This window comes from Thunnus maccoyii, chromosome 24 (assembly GCF_910596095.1).
Source record: "Thunnus maccoyii chromosome 24, fThuMac1.1, whole genome shotgun sequence".
Taxonomy (NCBI): Eukaryota; Metazoa; Chordata; class Actinopteri; order Scombriformes; family Scombridae; genus Thunnus; species Thunnus maccoyii.
In genome coordinates, this window is record NC_056556.1 from 3,584,883 (window position 1) to 3,608,040 (window position 23,158).

Consider the following 23,158-nt stretch of genomic DNA (forward strand, 5'->3'; position numbering starts at 1 on the left):
CAAGTTTTATATTTTTTTGGTCTGTTTTCAGTTGGGTTAAAGGTCTTGCTCGACTCAGACATGTGATTCCACTTATTGTGGCTGAATAGACTTGTGTGAGCATGTATGTACAGATTGAGATTGATTTATATCTCTCTGACTCTCCTGTTTAAGTTTTGAGACCTCACATAATTGCCAGCACACCTCTGTCCACATTCAACCTGAGCAGAGGTTTAATCAAGTAGAAACTGAACACCTGTGTGGGTGTGCAGTGCTTATGATTAAATGTTTTAGATGTTTTAAGATAGTCTGGCATATTCAATTGAAGCTTCTTCCCCTTTTCAAGTAACCTTCTGGTCAGAATGTAGCAGCATAAATGGTCTTTTGACTCTGCAATATACTCCTCCAGACCAGCTGGGAGATGTAGTCCTTCAAGCATGTCATACATCTGCCCGGATGGCTCAAAAATCTCTAAAAAAGGGAGGCGATAGCATTCTTTGTCCTTCAAAGTATCCCAAGAGGTGCTGATTGTATTTTTTAAAAAATATTTACAACAACGTTACTAGTTTAAATCCCAACACACACTCCATAAGACAAATTTTATTTAACATTGGCTAATGATGTTCCCTTGAGCATGACACTGAACTCAGCAACTACTGGATGACTTGGAGAAAGAGGAGTTTTGACGTCTCTCTCTCTCTCCCACCCCCGCCCTCAGGGTCATGTGATTTCTTGTAAGTTGCAGAAGTGAAACTAAATTCAACGGAGCAGGAGGATAAAATGGCGTCTGACGCGGGGTGAGTGTTAATGAAATATTCTTATTTTACCATGAAAGTCTCAGTCATTTTCCTACCTGAGGACTGTAGAGGGGAGAAGAGTTAGAATGAACTAATGTGGATATAAAGAGAGGAAATAAAACGGGTAGATAACTTGTTTGTGTGGTATTTCCGGTGTTGTGTCGAACTCCTTCTCACGTAGCCCTCGCTGAAAGAACAGGAAGTTTTTACCGTTCTGTTGTCGGCAAATTAAGCCGTAATAATTTCTTCTAAATACAGTCCATTTGTTCACAATATAGGTAGCAACCTTGCTCCGGAGGATGAGAAAAAAACGATGTTAAGTTTTTTTTATTTGCTCGAAATTATTAAGTTACTCGGTAGTGTGGTATTTCCGGGGTTGTATCAAAAAAATTTTCACGCCGTCGCTGAGAGAAAAGGGGTCTGCACTACGAAGTTCAACCAGTGTTGCCAACTAATTTTCAGGGGAAGTTGCTACAAGAAGGTAGTTTTATTTCTAGAAGTTGCTAAATTACGTTGTGATGTCATTGTGCGATGACGTCATTACCTCGATACGTAGAATACACCGACATCACTCAAATTGACTGACCATCTCGGGGAAAAGTATGATTTGAAATTTGTTAGTTTAGATGTGTTTGTTTATTATCACGTTTTTATTTGTAAAAGTAATATAAACACAACATAATTTATGATCATGTAGGAGTCGCTGGGATAGAAAAGACCGTGACTTACTTCTCTTGACAACACAAATGTGTCGTTTATTCTCTACTTAACATCTGATCTGATAACACAGACGCATCTACATCACGTCACCTCTGTAACCAACTCTTAACGATCCCCTCCAGACATGTATTAAGACCTATACTGTCTATGATTAAGACATATAAAAATACTCTGCTTTGAACAATATTGTGTGACTGATATGTTTTTTCCACTAAAACACTCCTTCTCCCTCATTAAAAAATCCAGTCCATGTAAATATATTTAATTTTAAAAGTTTAACTACTTTACAGAAGACGTCTCCTACTTCACTGTAATGTCAGTTTTCAATGTTTGTGCACTGGAGGCTTCAAGTTTCCACATCACACTTGTATACATTGAATATTGGACCAGGATTGGCTCTAAAGTATTAGTGATGTCACAAATTATGCTCATAGGCCCGCCTCTTCAAAGATTTTCAATGAACTCAGAGAAACTTTCCACTTCTAGCAGATGAATGTTAAAACAGCCTTCTAGTGTCAAACTCTGCACATAAATCATTCTGCACAGTGAAGCTCAAACATCCAACTGTAGGAATAAGAAGAAAATGCTTCTTAGCAATAACTTATCTTTTACTCAGCCGTTTACTTAATGTATAGATAGGAGAGAGACACTCTCATCGGTGTTGCAATGTGTCGCCACTTCTTGTATCTGTCATTTCAAATTAAAAACTGTCTATGCACTTTTGCCGCCAGGCAGACGGACCGTATGTTATGACTGTGTGTGTGACAGAGGAAATCATTTTTGTGTCATTTAGATGGAAAATGTGTGCATTTTAACATTTGAGTCACTTTTCAAAAGTTGCTAAAAGGTTCCATATAAATTTTAAACGTAGCTAAATTTGTTGCTAGTTGCTTTTTGAAAAAAAAAAAAGTTGCCAGGGTAGTTTGAAAAGTTACTAAACCTAGCAACAAAATTGCTAATTTGGCATCAGTGAGTTCAACATACCCAGGATATATTTTAATCAGCAGGCTACATTGGGTCTCACATTGGCCATCCAGATAACCAGTACAATGAAGCTGATATCAACCAGCTCAGTCAACTCTGGGTTTTCCAGCTACAAGCACGTTCATATGAAAGAGGCAAGGTTGTAAATTACAAGCGACATCATCAGAACCATGAATGAAGTACTTCTATGATATGAGATGAAACAGTGATACCAAGTACCTGCAGAAAACTTCTGTTTTAGGAACAGCAAAAAGTCATATTCAACAGGAGCTGTCTGAGGAGATGAGTGAAGCCTCTGTGGAGGATGCAGAGATGATGCTGTAGGCCTGACCTCATTCCAACAACATCGCCACAAATGGAGAATAATAATGTTGGACTGTCAAAGCAAACAGGTTTATTTGTTCTTTAAAAAATGATTGTAAACTGTTTTTTATTAAATTCATATGTAAAGTTTTATATTTTCTTTGGTCTGCTTTCAGTTGGGTTAAAGGTCTTGCTGGACTCAGACATGTGATTCCACTTATTGTGGCTGAATAGACTTGTGTGAGCATGTATGTACAGATTGAGATTGATTTATATCTCTCTGACTCTGCCGTTGAAGTTTTGAGACCTCACATAATTGCCAGCACACCTCCGTCCACATTCAACCTGAGCAGGTCTAATCAAGTAGAAACTGAACACCTGTGTGGGTGTGCAGTGCTTATGATTAAATATTTTAGATAGTTTTAAGATAGTCTGGCATATGCAGTTGAAGCTTCTTCCCCTTTTCAAGTAACCTTCTGGTCAGAATGTAGCAGCATAAATGGTCTTTTGACTCTGCAATATACTCCTCCAGGCCAGCTGGGAGATGTAGTCCTTCAAGCATGTCCTACATCTGACCGGATGGCTCAAAAATCTCTAAAAAAAAAAAGGGAGGCGACAGAATTCTTTGTCCTTCAAAGTATCCCAAGAGGTGCTGATTGTATTTTTAAAAAAAATATTTACAACAACGTTACTAGTTTAAATCCCAACACACACTCGATAAGACACATTTTATTTAACAGAGCATGACACTGAACTCAGCAACTACTGGATGACTTGGAGAAGGAAGAGTTTTGAAGTCTCTATCCCCTCAGGGTCATGTGATTTCTTGTAAGTTGCACAAGTGAAACTAAATTCAACAGAGCAGAGCAGATGGATAAAATGGCGTCTGACGCGGGGTGAGTGTTAATGAAATATTCTTATTTTACCATGAAAGTCTCAGTCATTTTCCTACCTGAGGACTGTAGAGGGGAAAAGAGTTAGAATGAACTTCTGTGGATATAAAGAAAGGAAATAAAACGGGTAGATAACTTGTTTGTGTGGTATTTCTGGTGTTGTGTCGAACTTTCTCACGTAGCCCTCGCTGAAAGAACAGGAAGTTTTTGCCGTTCTCTTGTCAGCAAATTAAGCCGTTATAATTTCTTCTAAATGCAGTCCGTTTGTTCACAATATAGGTAGCAACCTCGCTCCGGAGTATGAGAAAAAAATGATGTTAAGTTTTTTTTATTTGCTCGAAATTATTTCGCTATTCGGTAGTGGTGGTGTTCAAGTTTGCTTTCTGTTGAAGTGTAAAATGTTCTAAAACTGGTGTAAATTATTGTTGGCCGTTCAAGTTTATACAGAAATCATGAATGTTGCATCATTATATAGACTTTCTCTTCAGCGACCTCAACTCTGACTGACTTCCAGCGTCCCTGCATCAGACTTTATGATCCAACCATAAAGATTTATAAAGTCTGTTAATATTTGACTATTGTTTTTTGTTTCAAAGTTCAGAGCTGCTGTTCTCTTATCAGATTTCCTTAAAGAACACTTCAGGTTAAAGATGAATACAGAGAGTTGAGACTGTTTGTGAATCAACAGACCTTAAAAACCTCCTGCTGTGAGTTACATGTTTGTTCTTCTTCTGGTTGGTTTCCTGGTTGAAGCTGCTGATTAATTTTACCTTCATTCATCATCTTGATTCAGATTATTTTCAGCATCTAAAGGAAACGTAACCAACAGTTTTCACCATGTTTGTGTCTGCGGGTGTTAAAATGATCTGATAACGGTAGAGATGGTTGTTATAGTGAGTTATGTTGCTTTGTTGACTGCACTGGTAGAATGAAATAAGAGTATTTATCAATACTCTTATTGGCTCTTTTTCATTACCAAAGAATTGGGGATTTTTGAATTATTAAAAAAAGAATAAATTCAGAACAGTCAGCAAAGTCACTATATAAATTCAATAACATCTCACTTGAAAGAAATTTAAAAAAAATGTCAGTAAAATAAATAATATTCCTGACATTAAAATACTGCGTGAAGTTTAAAAAGAATGAAGAACACAGACATCAGTCAGTATCTTCATCCTGTCCTCCTCCTCCTCCTCCCTCTGCTGCTGGTTGAGAGGAGGGGCTGTTTCAGCCAGTAGCTAAATTTACAGGAATTTAACACATTTTAATACATGATAATAACTAAGCTAAACACAAACACCAACAAATAGAGCAGAGGAGAGGACAGAGAAGCTAGAGCGACCATAAATGACATCAAACCGTGATAGAGACTCAGCATAGATTCCGCGTTTACACAGGAGGCGTTCAGGTACAGTGTTGAGCGTAGATCATCTGTGTTTTTGAAGCACTCAGAGCCCAAAACAAATTTCTATGTGGTTATGCAGGTAAAACCAAGGGAAAAAAGACTTGACAGCACTGTGAAAAAACATAAGAAACCCCTGAAGTCTAATGATGAAATTGTGAAAATATGTATTCGAATGTAGGACGAAACTGGCATTAAAACAGACAAACGCCCCCAAGAACAGCTCAACGTTTATGAATAGAATAAACAAAGTGTGTGAAAGAGGAGGGGTTGTTAATTACGAGCGACATCATCAGAACCATGAATAAAGTACTTAATATGATATGAGATGAAACGCTGATACCAAGTACCTGCAGAAAACTTCTGTTTTAGGAACAGCAAAAAGTCATATTCAACCAAGTGAAAATGTAAACGAGCCTGTAATCATACAACAGAATAAGAAGATGTAGAAACACTAGAAATCATTTCCAAAGATTAAAAGTAGGCTAAGTTTTATCCTCACAACACATTTGATAAGACAAATTTTATTTAACATTTAGCCTACTATTGATGTTCCCTTGAGGATGACACTGAACTCAGCAACTCAGTGTGAAGACCTTCTTAGACTAACAAATGAAGGTGAAATTCAAAAGAAAAAAGTTATATAACACTGCAAGTTCTGGTAAATTACATGTAATGACTGGAAGTTACACTCCAAACTGTATTATAAAGGGTTACCTGAAGTACTAACATTTTGACCAAAACCTATTTTAATTTAACCTGTTTAAGCCAAAAGAGATCCTCATAAACATGTTTATGACACACACACACACACACACACACACGTTGACAGAGTCGTGTGATTTCTTGTAGATGGCAGTACTGGAACTGAAAGTCTTCAACAGAGCAGAGCAGATGGATAAAAACTGACGTCTGATGCAGGGTGAGTGTTAATAAAACATTCTTATTTTACTATGAAAGTCTCAGTTTCCTCCCTGAGGACTGTAGAGGGGAGAAGAGTTAGAATGAACTTGCGTGGATATAAAGAGAGGAAATAAAACAGGGAGATAATAACTTGTTTGAGTAATTTGTTTCTCTTGAATCTTGCTTTCTAATCTCACAGTCAGTGTTACTGGTTTACCTCTCAGACTGACTGAAGTCCACAAGATGAGTGCTCGTGTGGAGGAAGAGGAGGGCAGAGCAGAGCCTCCAGTATCCAACATTCTGTCTATGAAGAGTGACCAGTACAACGATCATTTTACGACCTTCAGTAATGAACCTGGACCATCAAACACAAAGTAAGAGAGCTGCTACCAACTCATTTATATGACTCATCAGGGCCCTGGCACTGAAAGTGTGAGGAACTTGTTGTTTTTGTAGAGATTATTAGGTCAGAGTGGTGAGAAGGCCTATTGTATCTGAAGCAATTCTTCTTCTTCTCTGCAATAAATCACATTTTTGAGGAGCTAAAGGTGCTTGAAAACTCACAAAACTTTGCACATGCGTCAGAAGTGAGGGGAAATTTATATCTTTTATAGTATTTGGGCGTGGCCAGCAGGCTCCAAAGTGCAGTTATTTTATAACTGGAAGTCAAATGTTTTAGCTTCATTTGCCAAAACTTCCATAGGAATGAACAGGGCCCCGTCTCTGACACTGTATCCAGTTCTCTTTATACATCCATGCATGAAGCCTAAAAAGTTTGAATTCCGGGTATAAAATTACACAGATCTTCCGCATCTGTGGGGTCCATAGAGCATGAGCACCAGAGACTTCCCCCAGCCTAGCCGGCTACTTCCAGCTACTTTTGGTTAAGCCTTTCCCTATGATTGTGTGAAAAACTTGTGAAAAATGCTTTTTTGGCTAATGTGCATCAAGTGACAGACCTGGAAGTTGTAATTATGCGGTTTGGCTGTTGTGTCAAACTGGCTTCAAAGCCTGGTGCTCTTCATGGGGTCTTGGGCTCAAAGTATTCAAAAATTCATGAAACTTTCCACATGTGTTAGAAGTGGTGGGAAATTATATATTTTATAGTGATTGGGCTCTTTTGTCGTCATATCCATTCAGTCACATGCAAGGCTGAAAATTCCTGAGCATCGGGTTTGATATGAGTTACATAATTTAAATTTTCCCTGAAATATTTAGCCAAATAAACAATTTCCAGTGTTCAAAAGACACCCTGATCATATTCTGGTTTATTAAATAATGTATACACAATCAGAATATCAATAAATACAGACTCAAACAATTAATAAATAATATGAACGCATTCTGCCAGTAGAAATGGTTCATGTGCCTCTGAGCAGGACACTTTGAATTTACTGTGAAATTTTTTTGCAATGCAAAACCATTGACAGACGTTTTAACAAACACCTCCTAGAGAATTAATCAGTGTGACTTAAAATTTTGTAGGTGACATCTAAAGATCTTTGTGATGCAAAATTGCGAAGCTTCTGAGTGTTCGTGAAACGCCCTTGACATGGCGTGCCAGTCAATTTTGCCCAAAACATGAAACACGCAGTTGTTGTGACTCAACTTTACATTGTCCAATTTGCCCCAAATTTCTTATGTTTGATGAGAGTCCAGGCCTGAACACATCTACATGTCAATATTGAGCCATAGTCATAGCAACAACTACTGACAGCAGGAAGTCAGTCGTATGTGACAAGGTTCATCCGATTCACATGAAATGTACATGGTGTGTTCTACACATGATATACAGCAACATGACATATAATTAATGGGTGCTCTCTAGCGCCACATAGTGGACACAGGAAGTGGTAGTATTTTGCTTCATGAGAGTCCAGTCCTGAACACATTTACATGTAAACATTGAGTCATAGTCATAGTGCCACCTACTGACAATGGGAAGGCAGCCTTATGTGACAAACATCATCTGATTTACATGAAATTTACATGGTGTGGTCTGCACATGATATACAACAACATTACGCATAATTAGTGGGTGTTCTCTAGTGCCACATAGTCAACACAGGAAGTGTTATTTAACTCCTACATACAATATCCAATACTCATGAAAATATATATCCATGGCAGTTGCTCTCTGGTAAATGTATTGCTGCATTAATATTTCACTTATGTAGTATATACTACGGGCAACAGCAAGTGAACCCTAAATGACACATAGTTCATCAAATGTATACACAATTTCCAATATGCCATCTTAGGGCCACATACTGCACACAAGAAATAATGTTTTACCCATTCACACAGTGTCCGATACTCCTGAAAATTCAGAGCCGTGTCAACTGACCTCCAGTAGCAATACCGCGGCTACCGTTCCATCTGACGCATGCAAATTAATTTGAATTACCTCTGCCAATGACATTATGTTTTCTGTCCCCAATGGTTGATTTTGTGTTTGTATATTAAAATTCCTACTAATATTTATTTGCTATCTAAAATTGAACGCACATTCAAATCATTTGTCCCATCTTCCCCTTAGTATCTGTGTCAGCTGTCAGTCATTTAGAAAAGCTGTGATCTAATCTGCGACTTATTATCTGCAGGAGAAGCAGTTTGTGTGTTTAGAGCTCCTTCAATGGCTTTGTCATCAGAGAATTTATCAAGGATTCACATGATATGAATAAAAACATCTTGGTGGTGTTACAGACGTCAGAGAGACCACAGACAGAGAGCAGTGTCTCCAGCATCGGACTATCTGTCTATGAAGAGTGACCGGTCCAACCGTGATCCTCCGACCTTCAGTAATGAACCTGGACCCTCAGACACAAAGTAAGAGACTGTTTCTGCTGTAAACTGATTGACTAATGGCTAAATGTATTGCTGCATTAATGATCCACTTGTGTAGCACCGCCTACTACATAGCGCCCTTAAACGCAGAGCCATGTCGGAATAAAGTTGCTTTGATGCTCATGAAATTCGCTGGGATCATTGCTCTTATCAATGTCGACATAATAAAGAAAAATGTTTTTACTCAACAGGAAGTCAGCCATTTTGGATTTCGTACATCAATGTTCATTTCACAAACACGTTTGAGGCCTTTAAGAATGCCTAATAACTCAAGAAACTTTGCACCCATGTTCAAACTAGTAAATATTTCGATTTCATAATACATTTGAGCTTAGGCGTGGCACGTCGGCTGTATAGCGCCCCCTAATTAATTTTAACATTGATGAGGTGCTAGAGATGCTTGAAACTCACCAAATTTTGCACATGTATCAGAAGTGGCAAAACTTGATATCTGATATGGATCTTGGGCTTGGGTGTGGTAAAATGGCTCAAGGACGCCCTCTAGAAAATTTCAGTCAAAGCCCCCACCTTTAAATTTAATGTAGATGAACAAAATTTGGTAGGCAGATGAAACATCTCCAGACTTAAAAACAAACCTCTTGGAGCCATACCCTAAGTCCAACAGGATGTCACCCACTTTGAATTTACTGTGAAATTTTTTTTGCAATGCAAAACCATTGACAGACGTTTTAACAAACTCCTCCTAGAGAATTAATCAGTGTGACTTAGAATTTTGTAGGTGACATCTAAAGATCTTTGTGATGCAAAATTGCGAAGCTTCTGAGTGTTCGTGAAACGCCCTTGACATGGCGTGCCAGTCAATTTTGCCCAAAACATGAAACACGCAGTTGTTGTGACTCAACTTTACATTGTCCAATTTGCCCCAAATTTCTTATGTTTGATGAGAGTCCAGGCCTGAACACATCTACATGTCAATATTGAGCCATAGTCATAGCACCAACTACTGACAGCAGGAAGTCAGTCGTATGTGACAAGGTTCATCCGATTCACATGAAATGTACATGGTGTGTTCTACACATGATATACAGCAACATGACATATAATCAATGGGTGCTCTCTAGCGCCACATAGTGGACACAGGAAGTGGTAGTATTTTGCTTCATGAGAGTCCAGTCCTGAACACATTTACATGTAAACATTGAGTCATAGTCATAGTACCACCTACTGACAATGGGAAGGCAGCCTTATGTGACAAACATCATCTGATTTACATGAAATTTACATGGTGTGGTCTGCACATGATATACAACAACATTACGCATAATTAGTGGGTGTTCTCTAGTGCCACATAGTCAACACAGGAAGGGTTATTTAACTCCTACATACAATATCCAATATTCATGAAAATATATATCCATGGCAGTTGCTCTCTGGTAAATGTATTGCTGCATTAATATTTCACTTATGTAGTATATACTATGGGCAACAGCAAGTGAACCCTAAATGACACATAGTTCATCAAATGTATACACAATTTCCAATATGCCATCTTAGGGCCACATACTGCACACAAGAAATAATGTTTTACCCATTCACACAGTGTCCGATACTCCTGAAAATTCAGAGCCGTGTCAACTGACCTCCAGTAGCAATACCGCGGCTACCGTTCCATCTGACGCATGCAAATTAATTTGAATTACCTCTGCCAATGACATTATGTTTTCTGTCCCCAATGGTTGATTTTGTGTTTGTATATTAAAATTCCTACTAATATTTATTTGCTATCTAAAATTGAACGCACATTCAAATCATTTGTCCCATCTTCCCCTTAGTATCTGTGTCAGCTGTCAGTCATTTAGAAAAGCTGTGATCTAATCTGCGACTTATTATCTGCAGGAGAAGCAGTTTGTGTGTTTAGAGCTCCTTCAATGGCTTTGTCATCAGAGAATTTATCAAGGATTCACATGATATGAATAAAAACATCTTGGTGTTGTTACAGACGTCAGAGAGACCACAGACAGAGAGCAGTGTCTCCAGCATCGGACTGTCTGTCTATGAAGAGTGACCGGTCCAACCGTGATCCTCCGAACTTCAGTAATGAACCTGGACCCTCAGACACAAAGTAAGAGACTGTTTCTGCTGTAAACTGATTGACTAATGGCTAAATGTATTGTTGCATTAATGATCCACTTGTGTAGCACCGCCTACTACATAGCGCCCTTAAACGCAGAGCCATGTCGGAATAAAGTTGCTTTGATGTTCATGAAATTCGCTGGGATCATTGCTCTTATCAATGTCGACATAATAAAGAAAAATGTTTTTACTCAACAGGAAGTCAGCCATTTTGGATTTCGTACATCAATGTTCATTTCACAAACACGTTTGAGGCCTTTAAGAATGCCTAATAACTCAAGAAACTTTGCACCCATGTTCAAACTAGTAAATATTTCGATTTCATAATACATTTGAGCTTAGGCGTGGCACGTCGGCTGTATAGCGCCCCCTAATTAATTTTAACATTGATGAGGTGCTAGAGATGCTTGAAACTCACCAAATTTTGCACATGTATCAGAAGTGGCAAAACTTGATATCTGATATGGATCTTGGGCTTGGGTGTGGTAAAATGGCTCAAGGACGCCCTCTAGAAAATTTCAGTCAAAGCCCCCACCTTTAAATTTAATGTAGATGAACAAAATTTGGTAGGCAGATGAAACATCTCCAGACTTAAAAACAAACCTCTTGGAGCCATACCCTAAGTCCAACAGGATGTCACCCACTTTGAATTTACTGTGAAATTTTTTTTGCAATGCAAAACCATTGACAGACGTTTTAACAAACTCCTTCTAGAGAATTAATCAGTGTGACTTAGAATTTTGTAGGTGACATCTAAAGATCTTTGTGATGCAAAATTGCGAAGCTTCTGAGTGTTCGTGAAACGCCCTTGACATGGCGTGCCAGTCAATTTTGCCCAAAACATGAAACACGCAGTTGTTGTGACTCAACTTTACATTGTCCAATTTGCCCCAAATTTCTTATGTTTGATGAGAGTCCAGGCCTGAACACATCTACATGTCAATATTGAGCCATAGTCATAGCACCAACTACTGACAGCAGGAAGTCAGTCGTATGTGACAAGGTTCATCCGATTCACATGAAATGTACATGGTGTGTTCTACACATGATATACAGCAACATGACATATAATCAATGGGTGCTCTCTAGCGCCACATAGTGGACACAGGAAGTGGTAGTATTTTGCTTCATGAGAGTCCAGTCCTGAACACATTTACATGTAAACATTGAGTCATAGTCATAGTACCACCTACTGACAATGGGAAGGCAGCCTTATGTGACAAACATCATCTGATTTACATGAAATTTACATGGTGTGGTCTGCACATGATATACAACAACAATACGCATAATTAGTGGGTGTTCTCTAGTGCCACATAGTCAACACAGGAAGGGTTATTTAACTCCTACATACAATATCCAATATTCATGAAAATATATATCCATGGCAGTTGCTCTCTGGTAAATGTATTGCTGCATTAATATTTCACTTATGTAGTATATACTACGGGCAACAGCAAGTGAACCCTAAATGACACATAGTTCATCAAATGTATACACAATTTCCAATATGCCATCTTAGGGCCACATACTGCACACAAGAAATAATGTTTTACCCATTCACACAGTGTCCGATACTCCTGAAAATTCAGAGCCGTGTCAACTGACCTCCAGTAGCAATACCGCGGCTACCGTTCCATCTGACGCATGCAAATTAATTTGAATTACCTCTGCCAATGACATTATGTTTTCTGTCCCCAATGGTTGATTTTGTGTTTGTATATTAAAATTCCTACTAATATTTATTTGCTATCTAAAATTGAACGCACATTCAAATCATTTGTCCCATCTTCCCCTTAGTATCTGTGTCAGCTGTCAGTCATTTAGAAAAGCTGTGATCTAATCTGCGACTTATTATCTGCAGGAGAAGCAGTTTGTGTGTTTAGAGCTCCTTCAATGGCTTTGTCATCAGAGAATTTATCAAGGATTCACATGATATGAATAAAAACATCTTGGTGGTGTTACAGACGTCAGAGAGACCACAGACAGAGAGCAGTGTCTCCAGCATCGGACTGTCTGTCTATGAAGAGTGACCGGTCCAACCGTGATCCTCCGACCTTCAGTAATGAACCTGGACCCTCAGACACAAAGTAAGAGACTGTTTCTGCTGTAAACTGATTGACTAATGGCTAAATGTATTGTTGCATTAATGATCCACTTGTGTAGCACCGCCTACTACATAGCGCCCTTAAACGCAGAGCCATGTCGGAATAAAGTTGCTTTGATGTTCATGAAATTCGCTGGGATCATTGCTCTTATCAATGTCGACATAATAAAGAAAAATGTTTTTACTCAACAGGAAGTCAGCCATTTTGGATTTCGTACATCAATGTTCATTTCACAAACACGTTTGAGGCCTTTAAGAATGCCTAATAACTCAAGAAACTTTGCACCCATGTTCAAACTAGTAAATATTTCGATTTCATAATACATTTGAGCTTAGGCGTGGCACGTCGGCTGTATAGCGCCCCCTAATTAATTTTAACATTGATGAGGTACTAGAGATGCTTGAAACTCACCAAATTTTGCACATGTATCAGAAGTGGCAAAACTTGATATCTGATATGGATCTTGGGCTTGGGTGTGGTAAAATGGCTCAAGGACGCCCTCTAGAAAATTTCAGTCAAAGCCCCCACCTTTAAATTTAATGTAGATGAACAAAATTTGGTAGGCAGATGAAACATCTCCAGACTTAAAAACAAACCTCTTGGAGCCATACCCTAAGTCCAACAGGATGTCACCCACGTTGAATTTACTGTGAAATTTTTTTTGCAATGCAAAACCATTGACAGACGTTTTAACAAACTCCTCCTAGAGAATTAATCAGTGTGACTTAGAATTTTGTAGGTGACATCTAAAGATCTTTGTGATGCTAAATTGCGAAGCTTTTGAGTGTTCGTGGAACGCCCTTGACATGGCTGTGAAATTTTTTTTGCAATGCAAAACCATTGACAGACATTTTAACAAACTCCCTCTAGAGAATTAATCAGTGTGACTTAAAATTTTGTAGGTGACATCTAAAGATCTTTGTGATGCTAAATTGCGAAGCTTTTGAGTGTTCGTGGAACGCCCTTGACATGGCGTGCCAGTCAGTTTTGCCCAAAACATGAGACACGCAGATGTTGTGACTCAACTTTACATTGTCCAATTTGCCCCAAATTTCTTATGTTTAATGAGAGTCCAGGCCTGAATACATCTACATGTCAATATTGAGCCATAGTCATAGCGCCACCTACTGACAACAGGAAGTCAGTCTTATGTGACAAGGTTCATCCGATTCACATGAAATGTACATGGTGTGTTCTACACATGATATACAGCAACATGACATATAATTAATGGGTGCTCTCTAGCGCCACATAGTGGACACAGGAAGTGGTAGTATTTTGCTTCATGAGAGTCCAGTCCTGAACACATTTACATGTAAACATTGAGTCATAGTCATAGTGCCACCTACTGACAATGGGAAGGCAGCCTTATGTGACAAACATCATCTGATTTACATGAAATTTACATGGTGTGGTCTACACATGATATACAACAACATTACGCATAATTAGTGGGTGTTCTCTAGTGCCACATAGTCAACACAGGAAGTGTTATTTAACTCCTACATACAATATCCAACATTCACGAAAATGTATATCCATGACAGTTGCTCTCTGGTAAATGTATTGCTGCATTAATATTTCACTTATGTAGTATATTCTACGGGCAACAGCAAGTGAACCCTAAATGACACATAGTTCATCAAATGTATACACAATTTCCAATATGTCATCTTCAGCGCCACATACTGCACACAAGAAATAATGTTTTACCCATTCACACAGTGTCCGATACTCCTGAAAATTCAGAGCCGTGTCAACCGACCTCCAGTAGCAATACAACGGCTACCGTTCCATCTGACGCATGCAAATTAATTTTAATTACCTCTGCCAATGACGTTATGTTGTCTGTCCCCAATGGTTGATTTTGTGTTTGTATATTAAAATTCCTTCTAATATTTATTTGCTATCTAAAATTGAACGCACATTCAAATCATTTGTCCCATCTTCCTCTTAGTATCTGTGTCAGCTGTCAGTCATTTAGAAAAGCTGTGATCTAATCTGCGACTTATTATCTGCAGGAGCAGCAGTTTGTGTGTTTAGAGCTCCTTCAATGGCTTTGTCATCAGAGAATTTATCAAGGATTCACATGATATGAATAAAAACATCTTGGTGGTGTTACAGACGTCAGAGAGACCACAGACAGAGAGCAGAGTCCCCAGCATCAGACTGTCTGTCTATGAAGAGTGACCGGTCCAACCATGATCCTCCGAACTTCAGTAATGAACCTGGACCCTCAGACACAAAGTAAGAGACGGTTTCTGCTGTAAACTGACCTGATCGAGGATGATTCAGTGAGGATGAAGACAAACTGCTCTGATAAAATATTTCTATTCATGATGCAGAACTATTATTATAGAAAATATATTTCAAACTAAGATGGATCTTAATCTGCGTTTTATAGCCAGAAACTACAGATGGTATTTCTGTAGCAACCTGAGAACCTCCATGTCAGAATTTACACTTCAAGAAGATATTCACACATCTTTGCCCCAATGTTGAAGTCACTGTAAAGATCTGCGACTATTCAAAACCTGAAAGAATGTGCTTCAAATGTGTAATTAATTTTCTCATGTTTTTACTCAAAATATACCTCAGGTCAGCTGTTATAAGCTACCAGATGTTGTGTTGAATCAGTCAATCAATCAATCAATCAATTTTTATTTATATAGCGCCATATCACAACAGAAGTCATCTCAAGGTACTTTTCACATAGAGCAGGTCAAGACCGTACTCTTTAATTTACAGAGACCCAACAATTCCCCCATGAGCAAGCACTTGGCGACAGCGGTAAGGAAAAACTCCCCTTTAACGGGTAGAAACCTCAAGCAGACCCCGGCTCTTGGTGGGCGGCCATCTGCTTTGACCGGTTGGGTTGAGAGAGAGAAAGAGAGAGGGAAAGGGGGAGGGGGGACAGGAGAGCAACAATCACAACAACAACAACAAGCACAAGCATCAATAGACAGGGAAGGATGCCATCAGGACTGTGAAGGACCGCGAAGGTTCGGCCCGGGACTCAGGTTTTCCTGTGAGATGAGAAAGCACAAAAAACTCTGGGGAAGAAGCAAAGTTAGTGACATGCATTGATGTTACATGAATGCATACAGAAAGAGAGGAGGAAGAGGAGAGAGGAGCTCAGTGCATCATGGGAAGTCCCCCAGCAGTCTAGGCCTATAGCAGCATAACTAAGGGCTGATCCAAGGCGAGCGTGGTCGGCCCTAACTATAAGCTTTATCAAAAAGGAAAGTTTTAAGCCTACTCTTAAACATAGAGAGGGTGTCTGCACCCCGGACTGAATCCGGTAGATGGTTCCATAGAAGAGGAGCCTGAAAGCTGAAGGCTCTGCCTCCCATTCTACTTTTAAAGACTGTAGGGACCACCAGTAAGCCTGCATACTGGGAGCGCAGTGTTCTAGTGGGATAATACGGTATTATGAGCTCTTCAAGATATGATGGTGCCTGACCATTAAGGGCTTTGTAAGTTAGGAGAAGGATTTTAAATTCTATTCTATATTTTACAGGAAGCCAATGTAGTGAAGCTAAAATGGGAGAAATGTGGGCTCTTTTTCTAGTTTTAGTCAGTACACATGCAGCTGCATTCTGGACCAGCTGGAGAGTCTTTAGAGACTTGTTAGGGCAGCCTGATAATAAGGAATTGCAATAATCCAGCCTAGAAGTAACAAATGCGTGAACTAGTTTTTCTGCATCTTTTAGGGACAGGATGTGCCTGATTTTTGTGATATTACGTAAGTGAAAAAAGGCAGTCCTTGAAATTTGATTTATGTGGGAGTTAAAGGACATATCCTGATCAAAGATAACTCCCAGATTCCTTACAGTGGTGCTGGAGGCCAGGGTAATGCCATCCAGTATAGCTATATCATTAGATAATGTGTTTCTAAGGTGTTTAGGGCCAAGCACAATAACTTCAGTTTTATCTGAATTTAGTAGTAGAAAATTGCAGGTCATCCAGGTCTTTATGCCGTTAAGGCATGTTTGGAGTTTGTTTAACTGATTGGGTTCATCTGTCTTCACTGATAAATATAATTGGGTGTCATCTGCGTAACAATGAAAATTTATGGAGTGTTTCCTAATAATATTTCCTAAAGGAAGCATATATAAGGTGAATAGAATTGGTCCAAGTACAGAACCTTGTGGAACTCTGTGTCTAACCCTTGTCTTCATGGAGGATTCATCATTAACATGTACAAACTGAAATCGGTCTGATAAATAGGACTTAAACCAGCTTAATGCAGTTCCTTTAATGCCAATTAAATGTTCTCAGTGCATATCATAATAGTGCAAAATGTGGTGAATGTGGTGAAAAGATTATTTGTAGAAATGCTTTACTCACCTTGATTATGTGTGTTTGAGGTTTTTTTCTCTTCAGCTAACTGCTTATATAAAATATAGTGTGGAAAACATGGAAGAAAATTAAGCTGAAAGATCCACATTTTTGGAGCTTGCAGTTGAAAGCTGTGAATCATTAGTAAGTGGACCTTACTAATGCATGAAACACACTGTTACATGCTGTGTGTCTTAGACTGCTGGCCTACCACAAGTTTTAGACCACTTCTAACCTCAGTTCAAATCTAACTAACCCAAGATAAGCTGCCCAAAGGGACTGTAAAGCAGTAAAGGACATAATCAGCTCTCTTTAATGGAAGGCTTTTACAGTGAAGCAGCTGCAGGAAGTGTTGAGTTTGTGTTAATAGAAAACTACAAGCAGATCACTAAATGTTTAGTAAGACAGCCAGATAAGAAACACAGTTAAGGGTTGTTTTCAGCAGAGAGACAAATAAATCTCTTTATGTCAGTTTGCAAAATTTAAATATGTATTTATGAAAGCAGGAGAGTTTAAATAAAACACACTTTTACTGTTCTCTGGGACTGTCTGAGCTTCTAGACAGGGTCGGCTGTAGGAGTATTGATGCTTTATTATTTAATTACCTCGTTATTGTGGGCACCACCTCCTGTTTGGTTAGGATTTGTTAGTGCCAGGAGGGAGCACTAACCCTTGTTCAATTTAATCAATGAATCAGTCTCATAATTGTTAGTTCTTGTCCCAAACAGTGACCTCTGTTTACTGCAGCTCAAATGAACAAACAACCATTTATTATTAGCTAAACATCTTGAGGATATATGATAAAGGTAATACAGGGAATAAACGGGGAATGCTAAGAGAAAGCTAATTCAACTTCTCTAAAGAAATTATCTTTTAATTTTAATGTAATATGACATCAACCCTTGATCACAAAGCCATGTTATGCCTTACTGTTGAGGTGTTTAGTCGTGCTAGAGACGTCATCTCGGCAGGTCCAACATTAGTTGGTGCAGCATCACCAGCGTTGTTCGGCAGTTAAAGAGCCCAGATCAGGCTTTGGACTGTGGGTGCGTCTTCGTAGATGCAGAGGTGTTTAACACCAGTAAAAGGGAGTCAAGCTGTTCCAGGCTGCTCTGAAAGAGTCTTCAGGACGGCTTAACTTCTAGTTTGCAGTATTACTGTCAGAAAGCAGGTAGAGGTCCAGTTTAAAGCGTTGTTTTCTTCTTCAGGAGTTTAAGTTGAGGATTCAGACTATGGTTGGCTTGTAGTAACTTGAGTTGAGTGTCAAATAAAGTTTAATCTGACTACGCTCAAATCCTCAGTGGCGTTTACTTCAAAATAAAATACTGTATGTGTTTACTTCAAAAGTAAATGACTGTATGTGGAAATATGAGACTTAATGCTCCAAATAAAACAAAAACAAACTAAAATTGTGTCAGTAAAAGACTGAATATGCATATACTTGGTTGGAGAAGAAATGAAAGAGATGTCTTAAGAATTTTCCTCGAGTTCTTGGACGTTTTGCAGCCTGCTTATTCTGAAATAAAGGGATTTTTAGGGAAAGTCTAATTCTGAGTTTTTACATGCAAAAATCACACTTCAAAGTCACTAGGTCTGAACATTTCCAGTCAGCTTGTATCATATTTGTAAAACTATTCAAGAAAACAGTGAAGCAGTTTACATATGTTTCATAATAAGTCAGCTCTTCTAAATAACATAACAAACATTAACTTTCATACTGATACTTGATGATGTTTAAGCATACAACCTTCACTGATTCAACTTCCTCAAAATATTTACATGTCTCAAACCATCTACACTGAAATAATACTATAGTGAAAGGAACTTCAGTAAAGAAACACTTATGTGATTCGGTTACTGTCAGAAACATATTTAAATATAAGTTCAACATAACTCTTACTTCATAATATAAAAGCATTCATTATGACTGTTGTTTAACAATAAAAGAAAACTTTAAACTGAAATCCTTCAAACATTATATCTTTACATTCCTATTACTTCTGAAAATTCACTCTTTCAATACAACTACTAGATCAAAAGTTAAACACTTAGGTGTTTGAAAATACAAATACATTGTTACCAAACATTCATCAACTCTTAACATAAGGAAATTTAACCCTTGTCACTAGAAGGCAGTATTGTTGCATGTAGTATAAAGTTAATAAAAGTTGATAAGATCAAAGTTTTAATATCTCCTTAGTAGATAGTCACACAACTATGAAAGTCATACCATTCTTTTTGTATTTACATGACAAATAACATGATATAACTTGCATAATGATCAGACATTGAATTTACATGAATTTCAGGTTTGGCTCAGATTTGCAAGGAGGCTTCACAAAAGTCCTCAGGAATGTGGGTTATAGTTTATGGCTTTGGTGAGATAAGAGAGTCAAACCTAACTAACCCAAGATAAGCTGCCCAAAGGGACTGTAAAGCAGTAAAGGACATAATAATCTCTCTTTAATGGAAGGCTTTTACAGTGAAGCAGCTGCAGGAAGTGTTGAGTTTGTGTTAATAGCAAACTACAAGCAGATCACTAAATGATAAGATAAGAAACACAGTTAAGGGTTGTTTTCAGCAGAGAGACAAATGAATCTCTTTGTCAGTTTACAAGACTTAAATATGTATTTATGAAAGCAGGAGAGTTTGAATAAAATTAATTATTTTCAAAAAGAAGCTACACTTTTACTGTTCTCTGTGACTGTCTGAGCTTCTAGACAGTGTTGGCCAAATCTTAATATTTTTCAACAACAATCAATGAAGCATATTAGTGATAAAGAAATGTTTTTACAGAGAGCGGATGAGGAAGAGGAGGAGTGGTGTGTCTGTGGCGGAGCAGCTGTCCTGCTGTTCTTTGTGTCAGAAGGACGTCCTGAAGGATCCAGTCTCTACCAGCTGTGGACACTGGTTCTGCAGACAGTGTATCAGCTCATACTGGGACAAGTCTGCTTCATCAGGAGACTTCTCCTGTCCTCACTGTGGAAAAAGATCCAGGACAAGACCTGGACTGCAGACAGACAGTCAGACCATCACTGTACAAAGTAAGACTGATTGTTTTTGTGTTGGTAATAATGAATTATTGTCATATTGTCTTTGTTTAGTCTCACTTTTTTCTCTGTTTTAGTGAATGTTGCTCTCCAGGAGGTTTTACATGAACAAAAGATCAGTTTGAAGAGGAGATGTGAACATGTGACTGAAGGAACTGATGAAGCAGGAAGTGAAACCCTCCTCAACAGCATCTACACTGAGCTCTACATCACAGAGGGACAGAGTGAAGAGGTTAATACCCAACATGAGGTGAGGCAGCTTGAGACAGCTTCCAAGATGAAGATCCTCCATGACACTCCAATCAAGTGTCACGACGTGTTTAAAGTCTTTACAGCTGAAGAGGAACACAAAAGCTCACCTGTTGAATCCTCACCTGACAAAAAGAAACACATCAGAGTCGTTCTGACGAGCGGCATCGCTGGTGTTGGAAAAACCTTCTCAGTGAAGAAGTTCACTCTGGACTGGACAGAGGGCTTGGAAAACCAAGATGTCAGTCTGGTGATTCTGTTTTCATTCAGGGAGCTCAATTTGATCAAAGATGAGCAGTACAGTCTTCTCATGCTGATCCATGTTTTCCATCCAACATTACAGAAGGTCACAGCAGAGAAGCTGGCTGTCTGTAAAGTTTTGTTCATCTTTGACGGCCTTGATGAAAGCAGACTTTCATTAGATTTCAACAACATGACGATCATGTCTGATGTCACACAGAAGTCATCAGTCAACGTGTTGTTGACAAACCTCTTCATGGGGAATCTACTTCCCTCGGCTCTCATCTGGATAACTTCCCGACCTGCAGCAGCCAATCAGATCCCTCCTACATGTGTTAACAGGGTAACAGAAGTACGAGGCTTCACTGATGCCCAAAAGGAGGAGTACTTCAGGAGGAAATTCAGTGATGAAGATCTGTCCAGCAGAATCATCTCACACATTAAGACATCCAGGAGCCTCCAGATCATGTGTCACATCCCAGTCTTCTGCTGGATCACTGCTACAGTTCTGGAGCACATGTTGACTACAGACCAGAGAGGAGAGCTGCCCAAGACCCTGACTGACATGTACTCACACTTCCTGCTGGTTCAGACAAAGAGGAAGAAGCACAAGTATAATGAAGGACATGAGATGAGTCCACAGGAGCTGACGAAGGCTGACAGGGAAGTTCTTCTGAAGCTGGGGAGGCTGGCGTTTGAACAACTGGAGAAAGGAAACATCGTGTTCTACCAAGAAGACCTGGATCAGTGTGGTCTTGATGTCACAGAGGCCTCAGTGTACTCAGGATTTTGTACAGAGATCCTCAAAACAGAGAGTGTGATCTTCCAGAAAAGAGTCTACAGCTTTGTTCATCTGAGTGTTCAGGAGTTTCTGGCTGCAGTCTACATGTACCACTGTTACACCAGCAGCAACACAGAGGTACTGGAGGCCTTCCTGGGGAAACAATACAGTCACTCATCCCTGGATGACTTCCTGATGAAAGCCATGGAAAAATCTCTCAGAAGTGAAAATGGCCATCTGGACCTGTTTGCTCGTTTCCTTCATGGCCTCTCGGTAAAGTCCAATCAGAGTCTCTTAGGAGGCCTGCTGGGTCAGAAAAAGAACAGTCCAGAAATCATTCAGAGAGCCATCCACAAACTGAAGGAGAAGAGCATCAACGTGTCTCCTGACAGAAGCATCAACATCTTCCACTGTCTGATGGAGTTGAACGACCGCTCAGTACATCAGGAGATCCAAGAGTTCCTGAAGTCAGAGAACAGATCAGAGAAGAAACTCTCTGAGTTCCACTGCTCAGCTCTGGCCTACATGCTGCAGATGTCAGAGGAGCTTCTGGATGAGTTGGACCTGAAGAAGTACAATACATCAGACCAGGGACGACTGAGACTGATCCCAGCTGTGAGGAACTGCAGAAAGGCTGTGTAAGTCCAGATGTGATTATCAACGTCATAAATCAATCACTGCAGAACACACACATCTCTCATGTCCAGCTGCTCAGTCCAAAATGTTTTAGATACTTCCTGTTGTGTTTTACAGTGTTGAGAGTGATTGGGAAACAAAATATCAACATTATAAAGCCAATATCACATCATCATATCAATATTACAGTAAAGTGTAATGTAAATGTATAGTGCATGCTGTAAAGTGTGAATCACTTTACATTAAAGATGCTCCGAAGAGGAATTTCAGGGCCAATGACAACAATTGATAATTATGTTTGTTGTGTCTGATACCAATACAGTAACCGGTATTGGTAATCTTAAAACAATGTAGGTTATTTTTGTTTGTAAGTTACACTGGCCTTCTGAAAACAGGCAGCAACACAGAGAGCAGAGGAGAGAAAGGTAAGAGAGGCAGGACTGTACAGACTACTATAATCTACTCTAAAACCATATCTGCTCTGTTACTCTCAGTCCGCTCCAGTACCAACACAAGACCTGACCTTAAAAAGTCTCTGTTCACAACCAGGTTTACAATGATGTCACTAGTCCACAGTCACTGTAAAAAGGCTCTGCATTATCAGACACAATTATTGGCTGAAATTCAATTACCAAAACAACAACAATACAGTAGTTACATTTTCTCATTTCTTGGCCAATAAAATATCAGCCACTGACATATCATACATCCCTCCTTTACATACATGCACATTGTAAAACTAATAAACTATTAAAGTGTGTTCAGCTTGTGTTACAGCTGCTTGTTGCAAAAATTATAAACCAGTTATTCTCACAACAATTGTTCTTCAGT

The 23,158-nt window shown here is 39.0% G+C and overlaps 1 protein-coding gene and 1 long non-coding RNA gene across 2 annotated transcripts in view; both read left to right on the forward strand.

Moving 5' to 3' along the window:
- Positions 1–3,635: 3,635 nt before the first annotated feature.
- On the forward strand, positions 3,636–6,345 carry LOC121891879. The gene is made up of 3 exons (XR_006094200.1): positions 3,636–3,679; positions 5,931–6,000; positions 6,181–6,345. It is a non-coding gene; the product is annotated as an uncharacterized LOC121891879 (long non-coding RNA).
- Positions 6,346–8,484: 2,139 nt separating this feature from the next.
- LOC121891832 (NLR family CARD domain-containing protein 3-like) overlaps positions 8,485–23,158 on the forward strand; it is a 44,300-nt gene continuing 29,626 nt past the window's right edge. Inside the window, exons 1-5 of the mRNA XM_042404447.1 lie at positions 8,485–8,810; positions 10,789–10,911; positions 12,890–13,012; positions 20,168–20,415; positions 20,499–22,329. Of these exons, the coding sequence (XP_042260381.1) occupies positions 8,743–8,810; positions 10,789–10,911; positions 12,890–13,012; positions 20,168–20,415; positions 20,499–22,329 (2,393 nt within the window). The 5' untranslated portion in view covers positions 8,485–8,742. The remainder of the gene's footprint in view (positions 8,811–10,788; positions 10,912–12,889; positions 13,013–20,167; positions 20,416–20,498; positions 22,330–23,158) is intronic.